The 10,814-nt window shown below is 41.0% G+C and overlaps 1 protein-coding gene across 1 annotated transcript in view; it reads left to right on the top strand.

Moving 5' to 3' along the window:
• The window catches only part of EDEM1 (ER degradation enhancing alpha-mannosidase like protein 1), a 14,564-nt gene extending 4,016 nt beyond the window's left edge, over nucleotides 1–10,548 (top strand). The window contains exons 2-12 of the mRNA XM_072420456.1: nucleotides 1,884–1,956; nucleotides 3,840–3,943; nucleotides 4,388–4,559; nucleotides 4,742–4,925; nucleotides 5,018–5,192; nucleotides 5,617–5,737; nucleotides 5,909–6,079; nucleotides 7,161–7,234; nucleotides 7,362–7,458; nucleotides 8,124–8,318; nucleotides 9,616–10,548. Of these exons, the coding sequence (XP_072276557.1) occupies nucleotides 1,884–1,956; nucleotides 3,840–3,943; nucleotides 4,388–4,559; nucleotides 4,742–4,925; nucleotides 5,018–5,192; nucleotides 5,617–5,737; nucleotides 5,909–6,079; nucleotides 7,161–7,234; nucleotides 7,362–7,458; nucleotides 8,124–8,318; nucleotides 9,616–9,705 (1,456 nt within the window). The 3' untranslated portion in view covers nucleotides 9,706–10,548. The remainder of the gene's footprint in view (nucleotides 1–1,883; nucleotides 1,957–3,839; nucleotides 3,944–4,387; nucleotides 4,560–4,741; nucleotides 4,926–5,017; nucleotides 5,193–5,616; nucleotides 5,738–5,908; nucleotides 6,080–7,160; nucleotides 7,235–7,361; nucleotides 7,459–8,123; nucleotides 8,319–9,615) is intronic.
• The last annotated feature ends 266 nt before the right edge of the window (nucleotides 10,549–10,814 follow it).

Raw genomic sequence — 10,814 nt, forward strand, 5'->3', positions numbered from 1 at the left:
ACCACAGCCTGTATGTGTCACCTGTACAATGTGTATTGTACACCACAGCCTGTATGTGTCACCTGTACAATGTGTATTGTACACCACAGCCTGTACCTGTCACCTGTACAACGTGTACTGTACACCACAGCCTGTATGTGTCACCTATACAACGCGTACTGTATACGCACTGCTGTATGTGTCACCTATACGTATCCCATGGTGCTTATAGTGTGCCTTTTGTTCTCTGTTACTCAACATATGTTGGGGAAAGGAGATCCGCAAGGGGCTTTACGTGTATTTGTGTTTTATTTTAATAACAAGGGGCTTTACGCTTTATGTGTTTTATAACATATAGGACCTATATTGTGTTCAACTACTTTTTCCAGGGAAGGGCCCCCTTGCACCTATCATCTATGGAACCTATACTGTTGTTTTCTATAGGAAGTGACATGTATCTTATAGAGGCTGTGCATGTACTGTCCTCTATAGCCAAGCCTTGCCAGGGTCCATCACTGTGACTGCCATCCTGCATGCTATCCCCATATTAAATTCTGCCCCAGGAGAGTGACCCTGGGGTCCATATGTCGCTTATAGAGCCTATACCTTATTCTGTGATAAATGAGGGGTATTTGGGACATACATGTAACCATCTGTTGTGTGCCTCCTGTCCTCTATTCTGCACTCTGTACCTCACCTATCACAAGGAGCCCAGAATACATAGCTTTGTATCCTATATATGTCTGACAGCCAAAGGCTCTATAGCTCTATATTCTCTCCCTTTGTACCCCAGCTGCCCAGATATCAGGGACTCCACATGTATCCTATATGTGCCATCTGCTCATTATGTACTGTGCCTCCTGCCTACCCCTAACTATAGATGTAGCCTGACCCCTGTCACCTATACCCCCTCTATAGACCAGAGAGTAGTTACATAGTGCCAGTCTCCATACGTTCCCTGAATCTATAGTGGACTTTTCTTTATTCTGTTAGCAGCGATCTGTAACATCATCATTTGTGGAGGAATCATCATCTGCATTATTCTCTGCTAGTTATAAACATTGTCGGTGTTGCTTGTTTGTGTCATCACTGGGAAAATGTTTACTTTTCTAATGGCTTCAAATGAAAGTCCTTTAAATAGGGGAAGCTAATGCTGGCCATGCATATATAGAACTCCGACTCATATACCCCCTCTGTTTGCAGGTGTTGTAGCTGCGGCTCAAGGAGGCAATGTGTGCAAATAAGGATTTTAGATAAAAGCCAGATTAAGCCTTATGGGTCCTGTGCAGGGATTGGTGGTAAGTCATTGATACAATCGATGATTTCACCATTTCAGAACTTGAAGAGCTCATTCGAATTATTGTGTTATGCTGAGACATACCATCCACCTAAAACAGGCTAATTTTGGGAACTGCATTGTACCATGAAGACTCCTCTCTGTGCATGGTGGGGATGTGCACATTGGGGTAGATCTCCTTTGCTGGACTACAGACCTCAATTATTTCCATTCTCTGTAAAACATATTCCGGAGCCCCCAGCATGGCTGACCACACTGCTTGGGATTTCAGTGGCAGCTTTGTCCGCTCTCTATAGGAAATTTTTAGCTCACTGGATTTTTCTTTACTTGGAGAGCTTTTAAATAAACAAAATATAAAACAAAATGTATTGCAGAGATGTACTAATGATAAAAGGCGGATCAACTAGTATTTTATATGGTTTCAGCTGTATAAAAAATCAGGCAAATGTGCATGTATTGCAGAGGTGTTTATTTTGGGCTGACATTCATTATAAGGTGCAGTGGGCTTTATTAAACATCTATAAAATGTGCAGTGGAGTTTCCTGATGGAATCCTGCTGGGGTCAGTTCAAGCTCTGTTAACCCTTCTGCCAATGGTTTTGTTTCAGTTCTAACCTTAACATCAACGATGTCCTGGGGAACTATTCACTCACCCTGATTGACGCTCTGGACACATTAGCGGTAAGTCAGGTCTTCTCTTCGTGTAATCCCAGGTCCCCGGTGCTGCAACCACAGATCACATCTCAGGATGATGACACACCCGGTAATGCTCAATGGCAGCTTTTTTGCTGCCTCTTTCACAAGTTTAGCAGAGTTGAAATTTGCTCATAATTTTACAGATAGGATTTCTGTAATGACAATGAGTGTGACAGCTGTGCACTTTGACAGGTGGCCACTAGGTGGCAGAACGAGTTATTGTTTTATTAGGAACTGAAATGGGAGATTTGAACACTTTTCAGCGAATTTCAGTCAAATTGACAGGAATATTAGGTATATAAGTAGAGCATGTATACACATAAACAGTCTATAATTAAAGCCTGTATATATATATTTAATCTTTTTAGGATCTACTCAGAAATGTAAAATCAATTATTGGTAATTATTTTTCAGGAATATAAAGATGTCTATGGAGGAGCAGACATTTATATGACCGTCACCTAGCATTTTTTCTACTTTACCTATACAACATTACAAATTCTAGCCCATGTCATTATTATTAGTGTACATTTGTGATGAGCTGTGCTTTGTCGTGTATGTCTGCCTATAAAGGGCTGAAGGTGTTGCAAGTTTGACAAGGAGTTTTAGGAATTGGGTGCTCCCCCTTCTTACTCACAACCCCCAAACACTCTCCTAGGGGACCGAAATTGCCGACCTGAAACCAAACCTGTGATCTGTGTGGTGTACACGGGCTATTACACAGCACACAGAAGTTTCAGGCGTGCCGGGTAACAGTGGATCGATGCAACTGGTGTTACTTTCAAGTTTTTAAAGTTAATTTTGTGTAGACATCATAAAGCAAAGCATGTTTGGTTTTGCTTTAAAAGTAAGCTGCGCTGACAGAAATGTGAAATCTTTAATTACATCTGAAATGCTATTTGCTTGACTTAAATCCAGATGATGACCTGGAACAAGTGTGCAAACCAGCACTGGATTTGGGCAGTCTGTCTGAGACACTGTCTGAGTCCCCTGTAGCGGGGGCAGAGTCCCCCGTATTTAAATAGACTTTGGGAAAAAAAATCCTCAATAAAGAAAACTAATGGAGCCACCCCATGGAAGGACTGGTAAAACACACATAAACCCGTAATCAAAAATCTAATATATTGCAAAGAATAAATACAGTTTCTAAGTTTCCCCTTTTGTTTGTTGGTTATAAGGCACCGCAGTCTGTCTTCATATGCAGATTTGTCTGCTGCCCCTGGTGTCTTGTTAATAGAAATGTGTACAGAGGCTGCACTGTGACATGCTTGGATTAGCTTGATGTACACAACCTAACTTCTTATCTAGAAAAGTCCTTGACTTTTACCACAAACAAATGTTTTACAGCAAACGTGTCAACCGCCAGCTGTGCAGCCGTCCCTGTACTTACACTGCAGGTCCAAGCATGCATTGCACAAATGTATTCCTGCAGCACAAGCAGATCCCCCCCCCCCCCCCCCCCCCCCATCACCAAATACCTAAATTATATTAATTTAAATACTGTATTGGTTGAAAGATTCTGCAGAACAAAACCACCTATTTATATATTGTGATTTTTAGTTTGTTTGGGGTTTGTTCATGTGTTTGATGCCATGTAATATTTATTCACAGCACTGAAATGTATCTACAGCAGTGCTGTTGTAAATTATAACGGTTCGATATTAGAAAAGACATTGAATTTAGGGTGGTTTTACTAAACTAAAATGAAAGAAACGAAGGGGTCCTCCATAGGTATTTCAGGGGAGTTAGAAAGAAATGAGCAGGGTGCAGGTCCTCCAGTGGTTCAGGAGAGTTAGATGGAGAAAGCAGCAGAGTCCCCCATAATTTTTACTTTTGTAAACTGTACAATTTATTTATTTTTCTTGCAGGTTATGGGTAATTCAACAGAATTTCAGAAAGCTGTCCGCTTGGTGATCGATACTGTGTCATTTGATAAAGATTCCACAGTGCAGGTGTTTGAAGCAACTATTCGGTAATGATGCTGACATTCTATCCTCTCAGTTTTGGGTTTTATCATTTCTGAGGACTACAGATGTTCATTTTCATTTTCTGTTCTCTAGTAACGGAATGATTCCTGTAATCTGATGTGTGTCAGACACACATACTTCTTCATTTTAGGATCTGCAGGGTCATTCATCTTGTAATTAAAAAAAAAAAATAAATTTGTGCATGTCTTCCTTCTAGATGAATCCTCATCACCATTTCAGCAGCCCTATGTGTCCTTTGCCTCCTTGTTAAATTATGATTAACCATCCAACTTTGTATCCTCTCCTCTTGTAATGCCTTTACCCTCTGCCCCCCTATGACTTAAACCTGAGCTTTGGTGCCCACCTTGGCTGTGTTGTTTTATAAATGTTTGCATACTTTGTCAACGAACATTATATTCTTTGTCCTTCTGTGTCTCTTACATTTAAAGAATTCTGGGAAGTCTTCTGTCCGCACACATCATCCTGACAGACAGCAAACAGCCGTTTGGAAACATGACAGTAAGCGGCTATGATAATGAACTTCTCCATATGGCCCATGACCTTGCTGTCAGACTCCTGCCTGCCTTTGAGAATACCAAAACCGGCATGCCTCATCCAAGGGTAGGTATACTGGTTGTGAATGAACCACAAAGTTCTATGGTAATTTTAAGGAAGAATTTGAGACAAAAGGCACGTTTTGTGTAATAATATTTTGTGCTATCATTGGGTATTAACATTTCTGCATAGGAAGGCAAATCTTCTACTAAAGCATTAGAGACTGAACCGCCTTGTTCTCTCTCCAGGTAAACTTGCAGAAAGGTGTCCCACCCGACAGCCTGAATGAAACCTGCACCGCCGGGGCTGGCTCTCTCTTAGTCGAATTTGGTATCCTCAGCCGGCTTCTTGGAGACTCTACTTTTGAATGGGTGGCGCGTCGAGCTGTACAATCCCTTTGGGGTCTACGCAGCAATAATACCGGGCTCTTAGGTGAGGTTAATAAGGAAAGATACCTTTTACGGTTTACTCCAACCACCAGTCCCTGTCCTCACTGTATTGTTTTTCAATGTCTCTACTTGCAGGGAATGTGGTGGACATCCAGACTGGTGAATGGGTTGGGAAGCAGAGCGGCCTTGGTGCTGGCCTGGATTCCTTTTTTGAGTACCTCCTGAAATCCTACATCTTATTTGGGGAAGAGGAGGATCTGCAAATGTTTAATGAAGCATATAAAAGCATTCAGAACCACTTACGGAGAGGGTAGGTGGCGGGGTAAATACTGTGAAGGATTAGTAGTGACAATCTGTTCTTCTAAGAATCATCTTTAAGGCTTTAAATTGCCATATTTGTGCTTTCCAATGTTTTTGGAAAACCTTTTTGGATGGAGTAGCAATGCTTGTGACTTTTAACAGGTTTATGTTACTTTCTGTTTACCCAACAGTGTGATTTCCAAGCAGTTCCAGTCCTATGAGAGATCATTGTAGTGACATCTCGCATACCCCTCACTATTAGACCACACCCACTTACAGCCTGCTGCATTATTAGAAGGTTGTCACACTTCAGAAATATTGATAGCAATGCTGCAGAATGTGATAGTGATTGCACACAGAGGAAAGGGAAAACTGAAGTGTAGATAATGGGGATGGTTTATATGATTAATGGTAATGGCTGATTTGTCCTTCAGACGAGAAGCGTGCAATGAAGGTGAGGGGGACCCGCCGTTATATGTCAACGTAAACATGTTTAATGGTCAGATCATGAATACGTGGATCGACTCTCTGCAGGCTTTCTTCCCCGGCCTCCAGGTATAAATGTGACTTCAGTGCCGTCATGGCATTCTGTCTTCTTTTCTTGGAATTGTCAACTGATCCCTTTCTGTAATTTATTTTGTCCTCTTTGACAATGCCACCTTGAAAATGCCTGTATGTTGTCATTGAAAACAATGGTGAGTCTGATTGTGGGGTTTATTCTTACAGGTGTTGAAAGGAGACATAGAGGACGCCATCTGTCTGCATGCCTTCTACTATGCAATCTGGAAGAGGTTTGGTGCTCTGCCTGAGAGATATAATTGGCAGCTGCAAGCTCCCGATGTCTCCTTCTACCCCCTGAGACCAGAGCTGGTGGAATCCACCTACCTCCTATATCAGGTAATTGCCCCCCCCCCTTTATGTTTATCACATTAAAGGTCCACTTGGGAAATGAGAGGGCTCAATGGATTTTGCACCCAAGGTTAGGGAAGCAAATATCTTTCACCTTTCCAAATTTGAAATTGAATTTTTTCCTCTACAATGCACCAAGGCTTTGTGGCATGTGGTGGCAAGGCATCATCACTCTTATTTAGACTTTACCTACTTGCACTACAATGAGATGAGAAGATGAAATGGTCAGAATTGTTAGCGTTGCCATTGAATCAGCACCTAGCCCCACCCACTGCTTTCTTGATTGACAGCCTTTGCTTGAAGCTTCTTACTGTGTTCAGACACAAATGGTAAAAGATTTGGCTATTACAAATCTCATTTGTAGCTTTAACCGCTAAGTTTATTGTCAGAAAATTTAGAAATTGCTAAATTCATCAGTTGCAAGAAATCAAAGTTGAAATTTGAACAGAAAATAAAATATATTCCTCAACAGCCACAAAAGATATATATCAATATTGTGTGGACCAAATGCCTCTGCAAACACTTCTTACCCTGTAAAAGTAGCAGTGATATCCCCACTGAGCTCTATATAACCTCTGCAGACAGCAGAACCCAGGAAGTAAGAAGAACCCAATACAGGCTGCCTGTACAAAAGTACAGAAGGGGGCAGATACAAGACCAGAGAGAGAGAGCAGCAGTGACGGGTCCTAATTACAGGAAGCTCCTGCATTAGAGTCAAAGTGTTACTGAGATTTGGAAGAAATACACAGAGCACACCAAGATAAGAAAACACATTGCTTGCTTACCCTGTAGTATAAAGTCACAGCTATAGCTCTAACATTTACAAATCTATAAAATTCTTTTTCAAAATGGATTTGAATGCAACTTTATTTTCTGTTTTTAAAAGTATGTGGGAGTAATGGGGGAAAATATTATTAGTAGCACCATCGACTGCAGAAAGTTTCAGAATGTACATTCTATTGGGGGAATATGGCAAATGTCATTTTTTTGTTTTTTAAATAAATGCATACCATGTGATCTTTTTATCTGTTTTGTGGTTTTGGTTTGTAACGGCAATCTTATTTTGCAGGCCACTAAAAATCCCTTCTACCTTCATGTGGGGATGGACATTCTCCTCAGTCTGGAGAAACATGCAAAAGCTAAGTAAGTGTAGCAGATGATGGAACCTGTCTGTGTGGTAGGTGATGCTGTGTGTTTGTCATCTTGTCTGTGTGATATAGGCTTCCCTGTCTGTGTTATAGCTGATAAACTGGCTGTCTTTGTCCCACAGATGTGGGTATGCAACCCTGCACCACGTGGTGGACAAGTCCCAGGAGGATCGCATGGAAAGTTTCTTCCTGAGCGAGACCTGCAAATATCTCTTCTTGGTAAGCAAATAACCACATTTTTTTGGGTAGTAAGTAAAGTCCATCTACGGACAAATACCCAATTCATGATTACAACCAACGATGAATTCAATCTCTTATATCTCATATCAGCTTTATATGTATTTTCATTTTGCATAAAATCTTTACCTTCTATTATTATAATCAATGATGATGGGATCTTGCCATGTTTAGGTCCTTCCTTTTATAGAGTAACAACAGCCTCTCAGTTCTTCTTCATTTTTTCCATTCTGAATTTTTAATTAGTTTTTTCCTCTACAATGCACAATGTACTTGATTTTCAAAAGCAGCCATGGTACATTTAAATCATTAAAAAATGAATGGTGATGCCATGAAGGTCCATGTTTAAGTCCTTCCTTTCATAGAGTGACAACAGCCAGTTACATAATCACATGCAGACCTGGTCCACAATTATCTTCTTTGGAAGCAACAGTGCCATGCAGCTGACAAGCGCATTTAAACAGGAAGTAGCTAAATTAATCTGCAGAATATGAGCAATAATATGGAAGTTGCGGGTTAAAGAAGGTGAAAATCATTGTAGTTTGAAGCACGGTCCCTTAGCAAAATTAAATATTGTTCAAGTTTACATTTTTTTTTTTTGACCAAACCTTTTGAACAACTGACATCTTTTCTTTCCAATCTTGCAGCTCTTTGATGAAGAAAATCCAGTGCACACAGCAGGCAATAAGTATCTGTTTACAACCGAAGGGCACATCCTGCCTTTGGACTCCCGTTTTAGGAACAAAGCATGGAAGGATATCTTTACCCCTGAGAACAAACCACAAACCAGTTCACAGAAACTGTCCCAGACCAAAGTGCGAGCCTCTAACACCAGCACCAATGTAAGTAATGAACTTGTGATAATAAATACCAGTGACACAAATACATTTCAGTGGTATCCACAGTTTGTGCCAGGCATGTAAATGTAGACAAATCATTTCATCTTTGATTTGTCTGCTCACAGCACATTGTAGCAGAAGGCCTTCTAGTTGCCTATATGTTCCCTGACACACTTGAAGCATAACTAAACTAAAAAAAATCACACTTGTCTTCAATCCCACAGATCCCTCAATGGTGCTGGACCTTCCCTCGATCCGGTCCCGTGTCCAGAATTCCTCCTTGTCCTGGTGCAGAGGAAGGTCCAGCACGGCCATCTTCAGTCTTCTCGTCCTCTTCTTGTCGTCTTGCTATGTCACCCAGTGCGAGATTGGGTGACATAGCACACTGTAAAGAGGGAAAAAAAGAGAGCTGATCTCATTGCGCATGAGTCTCAGCATCCCTTCCCCTCTTTTCCCTTAGTGGTAAAAATCCCCCGTCTGCTCATTCCTGAAATCGGGCAGGCACAGAAGGAGCACCCAGAGTCTCCCGGAATGTGTGGCTCTGTGGCGATCAAGACTAAAAGGTGCTGTGCTGCAACTTTTTTTTTTTTTTTAGTCAGACGTACACATGCTCCTAGACATTCATAATCCTCTTTTTGGGGGTCCGTATGATTATGACAACCCTTAAAAACAAAGAACCCCAAACATGCAGTCTGAGGCTTAAATACAGCAGATCCCACTTGCATGAAAGGAAGTTCGAATCATTTGCACGTTATAACACCTAAATGTAAATGTTTCAAATTAAAGTGTTTGTAAATTTGTGGGTGTGCCTGCTTTTCCACATGACAAATCTACAGTTTTTTTTTAATTTTATTATTAACTAGTAATAACTTGTATTTATATAGTGCCAACATGTTAAGCAGCACTGTACAAAGTCCATAGTCATGTCACCAGCTGTCCCTCAGAGAGGCTCACAATCTAATGTCCCTACCATAGCCATATGTCTTTAATACAGTCTAAGGTCAATTTTGGGGGGAAGCCAGGTAACCTAACTGAATGTTTTTGGAATGTGGGAGGACCCAGAGGAAACCCACGCAGACATGGAGAGAACATGCAAACTCCATGCAGATAGCGTCTTGGCGGAGATTTGAACCTGCAACCTAGCGCTGCAGAGGCCAAAGTGCTAACCTCTGAGCCACCATGTTGTCCTTACTTTAGGAATAAATGCACCATGTCAGTTGTATGAGTATCTGTTTTAGTATGTCATCTGTATCTGTAGTCATGATTATAATCATGATCTAATGTCTCTCTCCTTGCTTAGTGTCACAGAGTCCCTGAAGAACGGAGGTACTCCCTCCCATTGAAGAGTATCTACATGCGTCAGATCGATCAGATGGTCGGGCTTCTATAGCATCTGTGATTTGTACAACAAACTAGCCAGGATTCCAGGGCCTTATGGTTGCAGAAAATTTCCCAGTGGTGCCTGAAGTATAGGTGACTAATCCGGGATCAACTAAAGAACCGACCTGTGTCCAGGATTTACCACATGGCCATAAATCTCAGGGACTGCGCAACAACTTGCACATCAGTTTATGTCTTCCAAAGCTGCTGCATTTATTTTTTATTTTTTTTTATTTTCTGGCATTCAGCATTCCCTGATATTAGACTGACACATAGCCAGTATTTGCACAGGATGACTAGCCTTGCTTTCTCTGGGTGCAATGCAATGCTGCCATTTTTCCTTGTTTTGTAGCTCACCATGTGGGTTTTTAATTGTCCAGAGCCCAGTTACAAGTTGCCAAAATGACCTGAGCCAACCTCGTTCAGGGTTTTCTATCGCATATAAACTATAATGCTGTTCTGTCCCCACATCAGTGCCTTAGGAGATCTTCTCCACCCCATCTTTTCTCTCTCGGCCGCCTGTGCCTTGCCCAATTTATCTTTCTATACGATTGCACATGTGGGCTGACTTTATTTTTTTAGAATAACAGGAAATGCATTTATTTTTATTTAAATAAATACACATATTAAATGTATTATTTTTCCTGCTGTCAGCAATCCTTGGCATGTGTGGAGAGATGAGGTGGATACATTGAATGTTGCCGGTCCGTTGTGCCTGAGCAGTGCATCCAACGCCTCTGTTTTTCATTAAGAATTGTATTCAGGGATTCTAATGTCTGTTTTTTTTAAATATGTGTTTGATTTTTGTTGTTATTGTAAAGCCAGAGACTTCTATTAAATTTGAATACATTCAGTTTGTGATGCTGGTGGTATATTTTAAACTAGAAGGCCAAGCCACACAAAGAAGATAACAAAATGCAGAGTTGGAATCTAGTGACTTGTCTTGTATTTTGTAAGATTTTTAATTTGGTTCACCCAGTGACTGTGACTGGGACAACCCTGCTGGGATGGACAATGTTGTACGGCTACCGCCTGCTTTGTTGATTAAAAAAAAAAAAAAAAAAAAAAGACACCTTTACAAGTGGGAATCCATCAATCTATCCGCGATCCTGGTCCAAT

This window comes from Pyxicephalus adspersus, chromosome 8 (genome assembly GCF_032062135.1).
Source record: "Pyxicephalus adspersus chromosome 8, UCB_Pads_2.0, whole genome shotgun sequence".
In the NCBI taxonomy this organism is placed as follows: domain Eukaryota; kingdom Metazoa; phylum Chordata; class Amphibia; order Anura; family Pyxicephalidae; genus Pyxicephalus; species Pyxicephalus adspersus.